The sequence below is a fragment of the Crassostrea angulata genome, chromosome 8, assembly GCF_025612915.1.
Source record: "Crassostrea angulata isolate pt1a10 chromosome 8, ASM2561291v2, whole genome shotgun sequence".
Taxonomy (NCBI): Eukaryota; Metazoa; Mollusca; class Bivalvia; order Ostreida; family Ostreidae; genus Magallana; species Magallana angulata.
The window spans coordinates 48,519,437-48,539,923 of NC_069118.1; the positions used below are offsets into that span (position 1 = coordinate 48,519,437).

Sequence of the window (20,487 nt, forward strand, 5' to 3'; positions counted from 1 at the left end):
CCAATTTAACCTTTAAAAACTTGAAGCCACTTAATTTGACTGTCTTAATTTGTCATTTAACATTGTACATGAACAATTAGAGGAACTCCTAATTTAACTTATAACAGTCATAGCTTAATTTAATCCTTATATTTGTGTGCAATATGAGAACAATGTCTGTTCTACTGAGTCAGCTGAGTCAAAAATGAAACTCAGACTTTGCTTTAGCATATATTTGATATAAGCATGTTAGCTGTGACCTTGTTTAACTGTATATTTACCTGGGATTAAGACCAACTCAGCAGTGATTCGTTTGCGTCGAAATAGAAACTCAGACTTTGCTTTAAGCATGAATTTGATATAAGCATGTTAGCTGTAACCTTGTTCAACTGTTACTGTAATATTTTTACCTGGGATCATGACCAGCTCAGCGGCGATTCGTTTGTGCTTCTTGCTGGGCATTGGGATGCTAGTGACGTACACAGTCACTTTGGCAATCTCTGAGGACTCCACGCAGTTAAAGACGAAATCAATATCCTACAAAATAAAAAATCTGCCAGCTGACATGTTCAGCTCAACTATAGCTAGTCTGATTAGAGCTTCCATCAAAGCCTTCAAGCTTCAACCATTGTTTTAAAGGGTTTAGTATGAATTTGCACTTTTGGATTCCATCTTCTGTGAAAGCCCAACAGGTTATTGATAAAAGATGAGTTGATTTTCAGTCTAGTAAATGTATATCAAATAGTTGTTTATCAGCTAAGTTCACAAAACTTAACCCAAAGCCACACTAAAATCCTGCACAAAACATTCCTTCAAAAAAAAACAATTGAAAACCATTAAAAATCTAAAAATTGAGCAAAACTTTACTTAGAGTGAGAGTACTGTCAATTGCAATAAGTTTAGTTTCAGGAATTTTAAATTTTGCAAAATAAAGCATAACAATACATCCCAAAGCTGTTGTTGTTTTTACTCTCTCAATAATGACCGCTGATTAAGGAGCATGAGGCCTTGCACATTAATTTTCTATTCCCTCCCTCTTTCTTCCACTCTCCTTCCATGAACCTCTCCTCTCTCTCTCTCTCTCTCTCTCTCTCTCTCTCTGTCTCTCTCTCTCTCTCTCTCTCTCTCAGCCAGACAAGCATGCGTTTTTATTATTCCTATGTTCTACTTTTATTGCTGTTTTTTTTCAAATATTTCTACAACAAAAAAATTCAGCCAAAAAAAAAAAACAGGTCATTAACAGAGGTGCTTTAGTGCTTGTGGGTTCTTGTATCAGGTATGATATAAAGACTCAAAAGCTTTACTTTATCAATAACATAGCTGAAAGAGAAACAATTTTCTTTAAAAGAGTTTTATTGATTCTCCCTGATCTTTCAACATACATTGAATCAAATAAGAGGACCAGGTGCTTATAATAGAGCTTGCAGTTATTTGATGTTAATTCCACCTAAAACCGACTGCACACTTCATTCACTCAGTGTGGTCCCCATTTAGATTTTATAGATTATAGGTTTTGGTTCAATGATATACATGTGTATGCAAAGCAATAATAAGATTCTACGTAAAAGTCTAGTTCAAAAGAGTTTTTCTCTCTGAGATTTCACACCTTGATTATTAACATATCATTTTATATTTTTCAAAATAATAGACTTTGTTCAGATGTGAGAAATCTGGATGTAATACACAAAAGGAATATCTTCATATTTTTATCGATTATTAAAATTTTGAGAATATGACTTTAGATCATCACAATCATGCAGCTAGTGGAAGAGGGTGATTCTTACAAACAATTCTTTAATAATACTGGCCTAAGAATGACTTGCAAATTTGAAGAAAAAAAACCCAGGAGGGAGAATAAATGGACTTATTACCGGTATCACACCGTCTGAACAAGAACGTTTCAGTCTGATAATTGTTTTTCCATTTCCTGAAACTGCACAGTTGGATATATTTCCAGATATAATAATTACATGTACTAACATCTCCAGGGAGGTGACAGCTTATATAGACCCATGGTAGGCAAAATAGTTATTGATTTGGAATCCATGACAGTGGACATATTGTGGGCAAAGGGTAACTAGAGGTACTGTGAGCAAGCTCACAATTGATACCCCCTGCTAAGAAAAAAATCATAAGACGTGTATTTTTGCTATTATAGAAAATATTGGATGAATCTATTTCACTGTCCATTTTCTATAAATAACAACTGCTCTATTTTTTAAAACTGTTAACGCTAATATGAGTAAGCAAACCAATTTCCATCCTTTAATTCCATTTTCTTTTAAGTTAACTGTTAATGCATGAGGATATTTGCATCCTTATGCTAACAACCATGACTCGAATCAAAAGAAATCCACATGTCAAGCAGCCATTTAATATTTAAACATTTTAAATTATTGGTATACTGAGCCCAATTATTTCCCAAAAAAATTTTTCCGCAAATTTTTTGGCAAAAAAATTTTTTTATCGGGGCAGGCCATTTTCAGAGAGACTGGAATGAGAATCTAAAAATAATTTTATGTGGCCTGAGACAAGCAAGCTTTGTGTCAAATTTGAGCTTCTAATATTTCCCTTAATACATGACATGAAGGAATTAAGCATTTTTGAAACAATGACCTTGAACTTCCTCAATTAACTTTGGGTCAAGGTCATGACACACCCTCAGGTTTAAGCGATCTTTATGTGAATAAGGAACTTCAATATTTGTCCATAAGAAAGATATGGAAGGGACCTGAATTTTGCCCTTTTCTGCCAGTGACCTTGACCTTACCCAAATAACCGTGGGTCTAGGTCATGACACACCCTTTGGTCATAAGCACTCTTTGTGTGAAGTACGAACTTCCAATGTTTCTCCATAAGAAAGATATGAACTGGACATGAATTTTGCACTTTTTCTGCCAGTGACCTTGACCTTGCCCGAATGACCTTGGGTCAATGTCATGACACACCCTTCGTTGTGAAGTAAGAACTTCAAATGTTTCTCCATAAGAAAGATATGGACCGGACACGAATTTTGCATTTTTCCTGCCAGTGACCTTGACCTTGCCTGAATGACCTTCAGTCAAGGTCAAGACACACCTTTGGGTCATAAGCAATCTTTGTGTGAAGTAGGAACTTCTAATGTTTCTCCAAAGGAAAGATATGGACCGGACACGATTGCACAGACAGATGGACAGACGGACAAGGTGATTCCTATATACCCCCCCCCCCCCCAAACCTCATTTGCGGGGGGTATAATAATAATTTCTGTAATTTATATCCTATCAACTGTCCTATTATTTCCATTTTCATAAATGATATCATACAAGTTGGAAGGAAAACTAATGCTCAAGGCTCTAAATGGGTGGGAGTGTTTTCTGCAAATTAGTTATTTCCTTTGCAAGGCTGTTTAATATTTTACATCAGAAAGTCTACGCATTTCACACCTAGCATCACGAAACATATTGCAATATGATTTCTGAATCAATAAAATTGAATATGCATGGCTTAAATAGAGATCATTCAACAAATGTATTTAGGTAATTGCTAATCTCACGTAACCTCATAAACTTGCATTGAATATTGATGAAATGAATTATACTGGTACAACAAATATTCCATTTTGGTTAATACTGAGCTTAATGCAAGATGCAATGTGACAGTAACTTATTTGCCAGTGGTATACAGGGACTTTAAAATTTAAATCATAAGTATTAAGAGACATTAGGAGACTGTAATAGAAAGATGCACAAGGAGAGAGAGAGAGAGAGAGAGAGAGAGAGAGAGAGACAGAGAGAGAGAGAGAGAGAGAGAGAGAGAGAGAGAGAGAGAAAGAGAGATGGGAGAAAGAGGGGAGAGAGAGAGAGAGAGAGAGAGAGAGAGAGAGAGAGAGAGAGAGAGCAAAAGGGGAAGACATAAGGAGAAATAACATAGAAAGATCCACAAGAAGAGGGAGAGGAGAGAGAAAGAAAGAATAGTGGGAGAAAGTCAGTGGGAGACAGAAGGAGGACAACTGAGATAGAGGGAGAGAGATAGCAATAGAGGAAGAAAAGAGTGGGATGGGATTGAGGAAGAGGCAGTTGGAAAAGGAGGGAGAAAGAGTTGGATAGAGAGGGAGATTAAAAAGGTTAAACATCATCCAAGATATCTACAGTGACTTATTTTACTGCTAATTGATGTTAATTGTTTGGTAATATAAGACTTACATGTATGTTCGGTAGCCGCGTCCAGTTTGTGCCACTGAGATTTGCAAAGAAGCAGACGGGATGTGAAATGGATGTGTCTTCTTGAACATTGACTTGGATTTGGAACCCGGTCAGTTCGTCTACAGAGGCTTAAAAACAAAACAAACAAAATTATTGAAGTAAAAAACAACACCTGATTCATTCTCCTGCAATCTGTGATATTCATCTTGAGACTATCGAAAAAAAAATTTCACAAAACGCAACTTTGAATCAATATGCGTGGATGAACACCTTGGGTTTTACAATACACTGTCTGGCTGTCGTAATATTTGTTTAGGAAATCTCTGATTCCTAATGAAACCCTAGAGAGTTCATTGTTCTGAAAAACATTAGTTCCCCTGTTTTTGGACTCAGTGCCAATATATTCTCAATAGGTTATTTTATTTAAGGTAGATTCACAAAAAAGATGCTCTTATTTTTTCTTCGCATGTCAATCCCCAGTGTAAAAATCATACATGATTCTGGTCAATTGTAACATTGTCTTCAAAGAAGGAAATCTGAAACTTTTGATTATTTTCTATGAAAATCATTATATTCTTTGGGGTTTTTTTTTCAAAGGAAATGGAAAAAGTGTTTTGCTTGCAAATATACTGTAGATTGGCATATTAATCACGATGGTTTTAATTTCACTATGTTCGCAATTTAATATTTTCCCGCGAAATTAAAGCCATCGTGAATACTATCATTAGTTTTCAAAAACGTTTCAATGCTTATATTCTGATCAATTGATTTTTAAGCAGTGGGAAATTAAAACCATCGTGATTGGTACTTTAATAGAAATCGTGAAAATTTAACACTGTGGAATTAAAACGACTTAGAGTATGTCTTTTTAGAGTTTATAATTTGCTGTCATAATCATAAATGCATAGTTATGAGTAATAAGTATCAAAGAAAAGATGTTGATGAAGAATTTTTCTGACATCTTTTATAAAGCTTTACTATACTGCTACAGCTGACTTTTGAGGTCATGATCATCACAGATTATCATTATATTTCCATAAGATACTTTAATTCTTTGATTTAAGTGATGATGAATATTAATATTACATTATAACGTAATAATAAAATCAGCAGACCTGAATGACAGCAGAGATTGTATCTAAATTAAGATATATACCCATAAAAACATCAAAGTGATAAAATTTCAAACAAAGACAATCATTTTAATTGTCAGATGACAAACAAGAGGCCCATGGGCCACATCGCTCACCTGAGGAACAATAGGTATGATAAAATCAGCTTAATGGAGTCATAATACAAACTATCTGGACAATGTACAATAATACATGTAGATCCTGTATAAATAAAATCCATTTACCCCTGGATATTCTTATGTTTATAATCATTAGTCCCCTTTCTGACAGGATGATTTTATAGTCATATCATATGTTGAGTATTGCAGTTCTCAAAAAGATCCTTAACAATAGTTTATATATCGGATATAAACGTACATCAAACTCTGATCCTTCTCGTGAGGCCAAAGAATTGTCCTGGGGCCAAAGTCTTAATAATTATAAAGAATCATCTGGCTGATTAGTTTCTGAGAAGATTTTTAAAGATTTACCCTATATATTCCTTTGTTAAACTTTGACCCCCCATTGTGGCCCCACCCTACCCCTGAGGATCATGATTTCCACAACCTTGAATCTACACAACCTGAGGATGCTTTCACACAAGTTTCAGCTTTCCTGGCTGATTAGTTTCTGAGAAGAAGATTTTTAAAGATTTACTCTATATAATCATATGTTAAACTTTGATCCCCCATTGTGGCCCCAACCTACCCCCAGGGGTTATTATTTTCACAACTTTGAATCTACACTACCTGAGGATGCTTCCACACAAGTTTCAGCTTTGCCGGCTGATTAGTTTCTGAGAAGAAGATTTTTAAAGATTTACTCTATATATTCATATGTTAAACTTCGATCCCCCATTGTGGCCCCACCCTACCCCCGGGGGTCATGATTTTCACAACTTTGAATTTACACTACCTGAGGATGCATCCACACAAGTGTCAGCTTTACTGGCTGATTTGTTTCTGAGAAGCAGATTTTTAAAGATATACTGTATATTTTCCTATGTAAACTTTCGATCCCCCATTGTGGCCCCACCCTACCCCCGGGGGTCATGATTTTCACAACTATGAATCTACACTACCTTAGGATGCATCCACACAAGTGTCAGCTTTCCTGGCTGATTAGTTTCTGAGAAGAAGATTTTTAAAGATATACTGTATATATTCCTATGTAAAACTTCGACCCCCCCCCCCCCCCATTGTGGCCCCACCCTCAGGTGAGCTAAAAAGATTAAGTTTACAATACAATAAGTTGTTTAAGTTGGTTTCTGGAAGAACAGACTTTGAACATTTTCTTAATAAATATTGACAAATTTTTTACTTTTTTAATCTTTAGTTTTTAAGATCTGTTAAGATCATTAATCTACCATTACGCAAAAGAAAATGCCAAATTACCGATAGAAGGAATTGTATTTCAGTACCCCTACATCAGATTTTGCTTAATTTGCGCAGGTAAACAGTTAACTGTTTGATTTACCGAAGTATCTGTTTGAATTGATACGTAAAAATCACGAAATACCTGTAGACGATAGTTTCCAGGTTTAAAAGCGTAAATAATGAAAACGAAACGAAAATCCGAACAAGCTAACACCAACACACTTGTTTGATCCTTGTTGGAACAATTAGAAAATTAATCAATAAACAATAAAAACAGAGGGTAATGCACTTTAGTACGTTGTTAATGCATCAGATTTAATCATTTTCGCAGGTAAACATTTACCGAAGTCTATGTTCCAAATACAAGGCGATTGTTTCCCAAGTTAAAAAGCAAAATGAAACGAAAAAATGAAAACAAACTAAAACCAACATCACAAGTGAAAATGACAACGCGTTGAAATATTTAACCTCAATTTACTTCACAATAATCGGCACCAATGTTATTTCCATGTTTCATAGATTATATTCGCACGTGAACTGTTGCACAACAAACTGCCAGCTTCAAACAAAGAACCTCGTTTTCGAGATGCGGTAGACTGGCGATGCCTGTCATAAGACCAGTCTATCGCAATGAATTGCCAGTCTACGATATATGGAATAACGAGCCATTCTTTATAAGTATTTTCGCAATTATCTCAAATTTGGAACAGAAATCGCCTATAATTTTTGCAATTTATATTTTCCTTTCCCTAAGGATGATTTATGCTAAATTACGTTAAGATTAACTCGGTAGTTCTGGAGAAGAAGATTTTTAAAAATGCACCCCCCTTTTTCTACAGTTTCAAGGTTTTCTCCGCTTTGAATACAGATCGGACTTTTATTTCTGCAATTTATATTCGCCCTCCCATAAGGATGCTTTGTGCCAAATTTGGTTGAAATTGGATAAGCGGTTTTAGAGAAGAAGTTCAAAATGTAAAAAGTTTACAGACGGACAGACGGACAGACGGACAGACAGACGGACAGACGGACGGACAGACGGACGACGGACAAAATGTGATCAGAATAGCTCACTTGAGCTTTCAGCTCAGGTGAGCTAAAAAAAGAGAAAATCAAGTTTGCCTCAGGCATTCTGATAAGAGAAAGTGAAAATTTTTTAATACTTGACATCAATCATATCAATGACATCAAACCCCATGAAAGCATTGAGTGAATACCCGTAAGAGCACCCTGTCTCCCCTTAATGCTTCCTTAAACTGTGTATCAATATTTTTTTCAGAATCTACAAGTATTGATGCCCCTACGAATAGAAATGAAACCAGAGCACTAAGGGCTAAAAAATTATTTCATTTTTTTCAGAATTTACAAGCATTGATGCCCCCCACTAATAGAAATGAAATCAGATCAGCACTGAGGGCTAAAATATTATTTCATTTTTTTCAGAATTTACAAGAATTGATGCCCCCACTAATAGAAATGAAATCAGATATGCAATGAGGGCTAAAAAATTATTTCATCTTATCTGCTGTTTAATTATGATTTTATTTCTTTCAAATTCATTAACAAAGCAGTAGGAGGCAGCATCACAGATCTGAGTCATATTTGTTCTCAAAATATTTGTAATAATAATGTATCTGATGTTAAGAACCAAAGAAATACAAGAGACAATAGAATCGTATGTCGGACTTTGCCACGTAATGACAACAAACAATACATTTGGCTTGACTGCACCTGAGCAAATTCTAGACATGCAAGCAGTATCCAGACTAATAATATCCTTATTGCACCTGGTTGTTATGAAAATTCTTGTAGATTTCCTTTCTGGGTTTAATATTAGTCCACCTGGGTTATAACAAAATTCCATGGAAATGAAGAAGCTTTCATATACCGTAAATCTGGAAATTTTTACCGTAGATAAATTTTTAGCTAATTTGCGCGTGCTCTGCATTCGCAAAAATTGTTTTCCTAAAAATTAATCAAAATTCTTTATAAAAATTCGCAAAAATAAATCGACGTAAAAGTTTCCAGATTTACGGTATTGACTGCCAGTTCGATGTAGGGTTCTGTTAGTATTATGGTTGCCTATCATATCAATAAAAAAAAGGTACTTTAAAGTTTCTTAGAATTTACTGCATGTAAATTAGAATTAATAATGCATTTATTAATCATGTTCAGATTGTACATTTTATGTACATTCATTACCAAAATACGAAAAAATTTAATTTAATGCACAAATAATTCATCTATTGCCGTTATGCCTATAAACGGTATTACAGTCCCTGAAAGGTTCTACTCTCCCACTTGAACGGTGATTGAATGGTGAGTGCATGGTGAGCAAATGGTGAGCACATGCTAAATAGAATGATGAACAAAGTGGCAAAGAGCAAAGAGCGCAAGTGAACGCAAGGCAAAAGCATTGCTGTTAGCGCACCGTGAGTGCACGGTGAATGCATGAAAAAATGGGAAAGAACGTTTTAGGGACTGTACGTAGAAGGAAAATGGGAAACAAACTGGATGAGTCAGATAATGCCAAAAACCTATTGTTTCATTTCTTCCAAATATATTCAGGAGAAAACAATTATCAAACAGACCAAACAAATGAGAATTACATAAAATGTGCAGAACAGCAACCCTGTACAAAAGAATGGAAAGAGTTTGGGAGATATGGACGTAATCTTCACATACATACGTTCTACTTTTACCATTTTTTCATGCGTTCAACATTCATGCACTCTTGGTGCGCTAATGGCAATGCTTTTGCCGTGCGTTACCTTGCGCTCTTTCTTACACAAACACAAACAATCAACATATAAGCCTGTCTTGTGTTTGCCATCTTAAAACCAGTCTGGACAGTGAGTCCTCCTATATGACCATTAGAACAAAATCTTAGGATCTTCAACACTATAGCCATGTAAAGCCAGTATTACTATATGGATCCAGATGCTGGAAGCTCCCGAAAGTGACCTCACAAAGAAATTGAAAGTGTTTATAAATTGATGCCATAATGCTCCATATTTTAAGGTGGCTCACTACACCTTGAAATATTTTCTCAAATCAGCAGAAAATTACTTGATTATGATAGATATCATAATGGATAAGAAGTATTTAAGTCAAATAGGAAGAAAATGTGCAATTTTGGATGAAAATTACATTTTAAAAAATTTAATTCAGTAAACATGAACAAAAACTCCAGGCAGATTTGAATTCATGATCTGCGGTTCAGAAGCCCACTACAATAACCACTGAGCTACGACGATATACAACCCAATCGAATGATATAAACAATTTAATAAAACATTTAAATCACCATCTTGTGACACAGTGTCTTAAAAAGTACACGTCTAGGTGTATAGTGATGTACCTTAAGATCGAATATATATTTCATGTAATATCTAACTATGACCTCAGAGATATGGCAGGACAGGAAGACATTGCTAAGATCTGAGAACAGGAGGGTGCATCTCTGTATGACAGAAAGACGGTTCTGATTGGTTATTATATAAAAATTAACATCTCTGCGTCTTTGACGGTGGGTTCCGAGCTGATCCGGCTAGACTTATTTAATGACATATATGAAGAGAACAAAATTCAGGCATTAAAAAGAATACTCACAGATTGTGTTTTGGTCAAATCAAAGTACAATTCTCTTCTAATTAAATAATGGAGATTCTTTTTGGAAGGTAAAAAAATATTGTAAAAAATTGTAAAGAGATGAATTTACTAGTGCATGAAACATTTTTTATTCATAGACAACTTTTTTCTAACTTTTTCAGTGATAAACTGATCACCATATATTAAATAAGTTTTTCATGCCATGAAAGACATTTTTTTTTTAAATATAGTATATACCATGCAAAAGTTTAATTGCATCTTTAAATTGCCAAAAAACCCAAAACATAAGTGGTTTCTAGACTAAACATTCTTTACTTAATTTCAACCAAGGCTATCAAGTGACCTTGACCTTTGACCTTGAAAATGAATTAGGTTCTTTAAATTTGATCATTCTGACTACTCCTGGTTGATGGTTAAAAGGATGATATGTCAAATTTCCATTTATTTTCTCTCTAGTAATGCTTTATATCAGGTTGCTCACTGCACCTTGAAATAGTTTTTCTTGACTCAGCAAAAAATTACTTGAATATGATAGATAGCATGATGGATAAGAAATACAGAAGTCAAATAGGCGAAAAAATGTGCAGTTTTCGATAAACAATTATAGTTTTCAAAATTCTACTTCAGTAAATGTGAACAAATGCCCCAGGTGGATTCGAACTCATTATCTGCAGTTCACAAGCTTGATACTTTAACCGCTGAGCTATGACAATACTCATCCAAGTTGATTGGTACAAACAATTCAACAAAACCTTTATATTGCCGTCTTGTGACTAAGTGTCTTAAAAAGTATAAATCTACAGGTGTAGTCCGGTTGTTTAAGTGAAAAAAAAATCTAAGCTAATAATCTGGGACTAACATGTATAAACCACAGAAACAACAAAATGAAACAACACAAAATACATAACTACAGTTACGTCGTAGCAGTATTATCTTACAGACAAAACGAAAAATGCAATAAACAAGACGGAAAGTGTGCAGTCTGCTCCTCTGGTTCTCCGAGGATGATTACTAAGAACGAAAAGGATATTAAACTCTAATAATGTATTCTTTCAAAGAAAACAGAAAACATTTTTTTTTTTAAACCCAAGGTTGTCGAGATAAATGAGACTGAACAGTCATACCAAGAATGCCAATGCTTGCTCTAGATCTACGCGACCCTGATCTTACACAAAAAGTTAATAACAAACAAATTGTGTAACACCAGCTTTTTTTTTTTACACTTTAACATTCAAGGTCACAATCTACAATCTGTGTATAGACAAATCAACGTGACTAAAAAACAAGTGTTCCGCAACATACAATTTGAATTTTTTTAAATATCAAGTTTTCTGCATATGGTGTCATCAGAAATAACAGTCACAAATTAGTAAATTAAAAGCAATGTATACCCTAAATAAGAGTGTTACCTTAATTCATTAAACAGTAATAGCCCACTGAAACTAAGTTTACATGTCACCTGTTTGATAAGCAATTTTAATTGATGTACTGCAATTATATATATATATATATATATATATATATATATATATATATATATATATATATATATATATATATATATATATATTTTTACCTGTTTATTTCAATCACATTATTATCAATAAACAAACTTTTTTCAACATGTGAATACACCTTATGATAAAAGGGACATATCAATGACAACAGATGTATCATGTAATAGTCAGAAAAAGAAGACAAGAGGCCTGTTGGCCACAACATTTACCTGAACAACCAAAGGGAAGTACAAAATTATATTGCTAATTTATAAGCTTTCAATTGTAAAATACAATACAACTGCACTTCAAAACTTCATACATATAAACAAATAAGATTATTTATCCCTAAAAAAAATATTCACGTGATTTCATTTTAAGCTTCGTCGAGTCAGTCACCAGCTTGACATACACAAAACCAAACATGCAGCAATTCAGAGAATATTATACCCTCAGAAAATATTTTAAGCATTCACATATAAATACATTGCACATATAAATTAAATGTAAATTGTATTACATTCACCTAAAAAAAAAAAACGCTAATAAATGCTAGCTAATATTCTTTTAATATAAAATTCTAAGTTTGGTCAAATAAAATTTTCCAAATGGTTTCGGAAAAAGTAAAAAAATGTAAAATATTTACTGATGAATTAATTGAAAGACATTATGATGTAGGCAGACTAAAACAGGACAAAAGCTTACTTTAAAGCTTTCAGCTCTGGTAAGCTAAAAATGACATGACACTTGTAAATGAATGGGTTTTTCTTTAAACCCCCATCCCCTCCTTCAACCCCCACTCCCAGATCTGCTGAAAATAATTAGAGCATTCATTTATTGAAGTGAAACTGAGGGACCTGATATATTAGAATCTTTTGTTGCTGCAGAAATTTATAACATAAACATGATAAAGTTATATAGGGCTTGTACATGCTTTCATATTGAAACAAATTGCAAAACAAAGTTATACACAAAGGTTTTCAGTCTGTAAATCAATTATCATGCATTTCCATATTTCCACACTGATCATTTTTTTCCTTCATTTTATTTGGTTAATTTCACCTTGCATTTCAGCCAATCATTGATAAATGTCAGACTTAGCACAAAATAAGTTCATGAATGAAATTTACAATCCTAAAAACAATGCCAGAATTATCATCTCTATTTCTGAGTTCCTGTGACAGCAGAGTCAGCTAGCTTCCATGCTTTAAAAATGCCTTCATGCATTATTAAGACTAAGTATTCCAAACATTCACTTATAATGTCTTTTTTTTAATGGTTTTGGTTTTTATTTCTCTCTTTTTTACTTTTCTTTAAACTAATTCTTTTTTTAAATTGTGGTATTATGTCTCATCATTGATTGGAGGTTGAAGTCAAGGGGAAACCAAAGAGGTTTGGTTTTGCATGTACAAGCAATAAAGCACTTCCGTTGGCGTTCATTAAAACCTCTGATCAGCGATCCCTATCATTGCCAAGTTTTTCCAATATTTTTTCCAATCAAGTACTCCTTAAAATGCACTTCCTTGTCAAATTATGTCCAGGTAAGTAAAGCCTGCCATCCATCAAGTTCCTGAGCGTTTCCAAGCAACGAGAAAAGTGAACAAATAACACCAGTCTATTTTTAGGTTGTGTTATTGTACATTAACCTAAACCTTATTCAACGATTCCATTGAATTTGATAAACATAGTCATTAAATGCAGCATATCAATACTCATAACCAAGCCTTTAAAAGGGCATATCATCGATGACAGTGATAATAGGACTGTCACCTGAGATTAATTGATCAGCACAAGGAAGATTGAGTTTACAGCCATGCATTGTGCATTTACAACATAATACAGTTACAATCCATTCATCATCATATTGACAAATATGTAGATTTTACAGAACTTAAACTTTATTACTCCATTTCACAATAAATTAATTTCAAAGCAGTATTTTCATGATTATAATACCTAAAGCCCACTGTTTGAATGAAAAGGGCAGAATGGATGCTCATGATTGGCCATTTTCATACTTTTCTTATCTCCTCCATAAAAAGATATTAATGTTAAGGCCATTCTTAAAAAAAAGTTTGTTTCAAACTTGAAGTTTAACTAATTAAAAATGAGTAAAAAATAAAACTTTCCATATTAAAAAAAAAGTTTCTATTTTTTGCCAAAAAATATTTCATAAGCGGTACTTTGATTTAATACGTAATTATTACGCCAATTAACATTTATTATTATGATAAATTAATTATACCTTAAATTTTAAAGTTCAATATATGGTCATTTGACAATAATAACTTGTTTAATCTGCATGCATGATGGTACAACAACTCAAAGTTGTTTGTATTTAGAGAGATAAATTACTGTCATTATATTACGATCGTTAACCAACTGTCTCACTCAGTCTCACAGGAAACTGCATCATGCAGCAGCCTCGAGTACTCAAAAACAACTTAGGTTATACTGAAAAACAACTTTTCTGTAATAAAATATTAAAGTCAAGATTTCTGAATGATAATTAACCTGAGTTTTACATTTTCTATAATTCAGAACTGAAATTTTTAATATATGTATCAAATGAATATATCAAATTATGACAATTTTTCAATGTACATTAGAAGATATCATTTGAATTCACCTGGCACTAAAATAAAACCTTAAAAACCAGTCAAAGTTCTGTCAATTAAATGACTTAAACGGAATCTGAATAACATCTTATTAGTTGATTAAGACTAATATTAATTTGGTCAAGTGAACAATTCCTACTTAAATTTTGATTAATACAGTTATTAATCTTTGGTATCTTTAACACCGATATCTAATATGGATATAATGTTGAAGTAATTTGTATGTACCAACCATGCACTTATACTTTAAATATTTAACCCTTGATTTCCCAACAATTTTAAGCAGTCCCATCTAAGTTCAAGATAACAAAGTTTGACTGTACTTATAAATTGATACATGTTCTTATATTAATTTGGTCATGAGTGTAAATTAAGTTCTTTGAGTGATATGTCAAGTGTGAGAAAATTCCAATGAAAAACACAGAAAACAGGAGAGAAAAAAACATAATACAGCTGGCTTTCAACTTGACATCCCTAATTTCAATGAAATATTAATTTGTAGGGTGTTAAAAATCACTAAATGAGATACAAAAGTCAATAAAAATGTTACATAGTTACCGTATAACTGGTTTTTAATGCGGGTGCAAATTTTTGCGATTTGATTCTGAAATAGGCATATTTATTTTTGGCGATTTTAATTTTTGCGATTTCACTTTGACACTAAAGTCTATTTTTATTGAATTTTATTACTATTAGCTTTTTTTCAACGTAATAGGTCCGCCATTACAAGATAGAAGCTGCTCGTCATGGGCACGGACAATTCCCTCCGCAACGGCAATGCAGATTGCTGTGTTAATAACTGCCCCCGATTTCCTTAATGAACGAATGTAAGTTTGCACGTCGGAATCCAGTTCGTTACCGAGTAAAACTTTTTTACCCCGCTTGCACGGATTCAATTCAGAAATTTCACAGTTCTCGCGGTCTGAAAAATCAAGTTTACGTTTTCGAGATTTGAGCTCCTTGTTGTATTTATCACGTAAATTTCTTACAGTACTTTCACGTAGTCCTGGAAACTTTGTCTGAAAACGTTTAATGGTCGACGAAGGTCCATGTACACAAGCGTAGTGTCCTATCTCAGTTCTCTCGCTCGGTGAAAAAGTCATGCACTTTCCTCTCGGAGTTTTTGGTGTATCAAGAACATCGACCACTTTCTCATTACATTCAGTAATTTTCTAGGCGACATTAATTCACTTAAAGGTCCGGTAGGGTCAGGAAACTTACTTAAAGGCCTCAAATATTTCAACAGCGCCATTTTGCAGGCAAAGCGTGAAGTTTACGCTAACTACGGGGTATTCACTGACCAATTATTGATACCTGTATTACGCAACGAAGCGTGAATTCGGACTCTATGAAGAGGCCTCACAAGGGGTATTTTTATGGGGATATTTTATGACGATTTTTTTGCGATTTAATTTTTTGCGATTAAGACTTGATCGCAGAATTTCGCAAGAAATAGCACCCCGTAGAAAAATCCAGTTATACGGTACTTAATAAACCACAAGCCATTTATGAATTTTTCATTATGACAGATCATATTGAAACTCAAACTAAAACGTTAAAGGACTCGTGATTGACATTACAAAAACTTCAAGGTGATTGAAAAATGACTTAAATGTCACTGAAAAACAAACTGAAGGTTACTGATCGACATCTTTAATTTTTCTGGATAACAACATCCAAGATATGCATTACCGTACATCGTTTTTTCTCAATTGGTTTCTTTTTTATTACTACTGCATCAAGAAGTTGCAGGGAACCAATCATTTGTTTAGTAAAAGTATGGATTTTTTTCTGATCTAAAAACACATTTTAGCTGTACAACTGCTGCATAAACGACATACACATGACAATAAAACCTATTCTTTCTGCGTTCATTTGAGAGACTGCATGATTCTTAAGACTGTTGAGAGACTGCATGATTCTTAAGACTGATCAAAGCTAAAAAAAAAAAAAAAAATCAAAAGAATTAACTTGAAACAAGATACTTTTCAAGAGCACAACAATCAAAGAGATAAATTTGATCTTTTTCATAGGTTATTGCTCGCATTATTATCTGCAACTTTGGTGGGTGTAGTGAAATGGGGTAAAATAAAAAAAAACCCATCTAAATGGAGTAACGAAAATTAAATGAAAAAGCATGATGTAAGTTCTGGAAACTCATAAAAATCAAAGCAGTGGTTTCAGGGGGTTAAGTTAACTACAAAATAACCAATTTTACATGGTTACAAATGAAGTTAATGGTCAATAGCAAAAGCAGTCGCATACTATCTGCACACAATAATTGCTGCAGCAACAGAGAAACGCCCAAGAAAAATGAATTCTGTCAATGTTTTACAGCTAAAAGACCAGTTTTGTTTTCAAATGGTCCTCTATTATTTTGTGCAATATAATAATTCCACATTTACTGATCCTACTTTACATGTACCTGATCTAACAAATGTTAGATGTTTCAAGTATACAAATTTTACAAGCAGGTATGGAAAATTATATAAGCTATGTGGTAACTAATTTATGAAAGTAATAATGATATAAAATTAATGTTCGCGCCAGGTACTAGCAGTATTAAGTTGGTAAATATATAATTTCACACATCCTTTGAACCCTTAAATATAGTATTACCTAAAAAAAAAATTCAATGTATATCCAATTAATTTAGTTTTAAAGAAAACTCTCAAATTATATAAACTAAATAATGTAATTTAGGTTGTTATAGACTCTTACGGGAAATTTTCCCTGATTAAGCGGTAAGCTCGATTAAGTATTTAAATTATTGCTTATTTTTTGGATGTTGTCAGTCCTACAACAAACGCAGGCTGTGCTATTAAATAACACACGTTAGTGACGACATAAAAAAATAAGCATTCAATGCTTGTATTTCTATTCATATTGATGTTTATTTGTGTGAGGTATACATGTGTCATTGCTTTAGAGCCACTATATAGTACGCTCTTAGTCAGGGACATGAAACTTACATGGAACAGCCGATTATTAATTAACATGTTAATTAACATGTTATTTAGCTCGCTTCACAACTAACATATAAGGCCTTTGGTGAGAGAAATTTTTTTTTTAATTCATTTATGATCGAGTGACTCAGGTGACTTAAATTGATAACAATTACGATTATGTCCTTGTTGAATTTTTAAGAAAATCACAAAAATAAAAAATGTAATATTCTCTATAGATGATGGACAAAGCACATCCCCCAGCCACCAACAATAGACAAGGTGCAACGATAAAAGGACTCGGATGACCTTAAAATAATGTCTTACCTGGTAATCTGAGTGCTTTCAAATGATGTTCTTTTTCTGATATATTTTTTTCAGGTGTTTACAGATGAAAGCCAGATTTAAAATGTATATCAATCATTTTTGAAATCATTAGATGTATTTGTTGTCTAAAGTCATTCGTATTTGCAGCAACAGCTGCATTAGTGATTTACATGGTTTAATCCCAGGATAAACTCCTATTCATGCAAAAGTATAAAGCAACTGAGGACAAACATTTAGAGTCATTTCTCAATTTTAGATCAATATCCATGAAAATTAATATTCTTATTTATTTGCATTGAATTCTGTTATGGTGTTAAAATATATTTATATTTTCCTTATCAAAATTAGCAAGCAAAGTAAATTTAGTCATCAAATATATATTTTCAATTGAGAATATAGTTAATATCCAAACAAGTGAAAAGCTGTCAATGTGACAGCAAACCAACTATAGTTTTCTGTAATGTGAACTGCATGACCATAATCCGTTAATTTATGTGAACTGCATCCATAATCCTAAATTTCAACACTGGATTGATAAACACTATCTATCCAGTGAAAACATGGAGGACCCAGTTACCAAAAATCAAAATTCAAGTAATATGCACATCCCTGATATATATACAATTGATCTGCAAAACATTAACTTCCCGTCTTAAAAACTGTAGGAGGAGTTATCCGTACAATATTGGTATCCTTTTGGCACCTGCCTGACCACCCTGATCCCCCCATTTTCAGTACCATTTCAATAACCATATTTTTCCTTTGGAAAACATGTTTAATGAAATAAATATATATTGTTCTGGAATTTAACACTGTTGAAATCTTTACAGTGTGGGGATAAAAAACGAGAGAAAAATTGGTAATTATAAACATGGAAGATAAAATTGCATCTGACCTTAAAAACCCCTGAACTTGTCAAGGCTATATGTACCGTATATAGTGATACCATATCTATTACTTTGTAACCCCAGAAAAAAAAACCCAATGCATTAATAAGATGTCATATGATAACCTGTGGAAGCAATTAATTTTTCATTCCTTTTTCATGATCAAATTCAAATATACCTCATTGACTAAGGTCAATAAACTCTACATTTTGTGTAGCTACTTCATCATTCAGTTTCACTTTGGTATCTCGAACATCAATATCTCGAATACCACACATATCTAGATGTATGTCTGTCAATCTGATCCTGGTCATTTTTATTATATGTGATTAAAAAAAACCATGCTATGTTGAACACAGAAATCTTGAATACCCACTTATTTCAAAGTAAATTTATGGTCCCAGTCACTCAAGAACATGTGTTATCTCGGAGTCTAGTCAATTATTCGCCTCAATTGCAGGGTCCCTAGTTCGATTCTTAGTCCAGCCCTATATTTTCATTGTCACTCTATTATGCCGATTTTCCAGTCAATTGAACAGATCATGGTGCTAACTTACAGTCATGTGGTGCTAACTTACAATCATGTGGTGCTAACTTACAGTCATGTGGTGCTACTTTTCAGTCATATGGTGCTAACTTACAATCATATGGTGCTAACTTACAGTCATGTGGTGCTAATTTACAGTCATGCGGTGGTAATTTACAGTCATGTGGTGCTAACTTACAGTCATGCTATGGTTCTGTAATCATGTTGTATTTGGCGTGTTCGATATTTTGCGGGAAATGGTTTTTTAACAAGTTGGCGTGGATTTGAATTAGCGCATTCTTGAATGTGCCTATTCTTCTACATGTATGTATGTCATTAAGCAATGTACTTGCTTTAGTGGAAGCCGCATTCCACCAAAAATGCTAAATAGAATACACAGCTAAATGTAATACATTTACAGTAATTTACAGTCATACAGTGGTAATCTACTGTCATACAGTGGTAATCTACTGTCATATGGCGCTTAATTATAATCATGCGGTGCTAACTTACAGTCATGCGGTGGTAATTGACAGTCATGTGGTGCTAACTTACAGTCATGTGGTGCTAACTAAGTCATGTGGTGGTAATTTACAGTCATGCAGTGGTAATTTACAGTCATGTGGTGCTAACTTACAGTCATGTGGTGGTTTCCATCGAAAGTCTGCCACCATCAATTTTCCATTCTCCTTGCGGTTCACCTGAGCTCGGAGATCTCGAGCCGAGCCTGGCCATTTCTCACTCTTCCCTAAGTAAGCAAGAATAAAACAATGTGAAAAATGTTAGTTTCAAGTTTCTTTTTATAGACTTAGTAGGTAAATAAATCTATGTGAACTAAACATTCTTCAGCCAATTAATATTTATAATTAAGAAAAGACAAGATAACAATTAGTTTCTCTTAATAGAATTGGGTTGATTTTTTTTATTCAAGATTTCTTATCAATAAATAATCAACTTGAGTTATATATACCATTATACCTTACAGTTTGTTCAAATTCTAAAATGACCCCTGCCAATTAAAATTTTTACAAACAATGTCAGGTATATGTACTAGTTAACTCTTGAATTTTTATGCATCAATGAGATAATAAAGTCACATTAGTATTGGGAACATCCTGTTTATCAAAAACATTAAAGATTTCATCTGTCATTTGCATACATGCATGCAGTATTTTAAGCAGAGAGGAGTTATCACAATTGAATGTACTTTTTGATTTTTTTTTTTTAATTTAAGCTGTAGCCAAAAAAATATTATCCAGTCGTCTACTGAGTGACCTTGAAATTATAATGCCGTTCAATATTACATAGGCGATACGAAGATTTAATGCCTTGTTATGCTTGTTTTAATAGAGCCCGTGACACAGATTACGCAATGAATGCTGTACATTTATGTTGCAATCTTGCATCTTTTTGCTTTCATGGAATTTT

The 20,487-nt window shown here is 33.4% G+C and overlaps 1 protein-coding gene across 1 annotated transcript in view; it reads right to left on the bottom strand.

The window, feature by feature from the left end:
- LOC128159771 (uncharacterized) overlaps positions 1–20,487 on the bottom strand; it is a 56,188-nt gene that overhangs the window by 14,785 nt on the left and 20,916 nt on the right. Inside the window, exons 3-5 of the mRNA XM_052822960.1 lie at positions 19,697–19,807; positions 4,164–4,291; positions 390–516 (exon numbers count right to left, since the gene is read on the bottom strand). Coding sequence (XP_052678920.1) covers positions 390–516; positions 4,164–4,291; positions 19,697–19,807 — 366 coding nt within the window. The remainder of the gene's footprint in view (positions 1–389; positions 517–4,163; positions 4,292–19,696; positions 19,808–20,487) is intronic.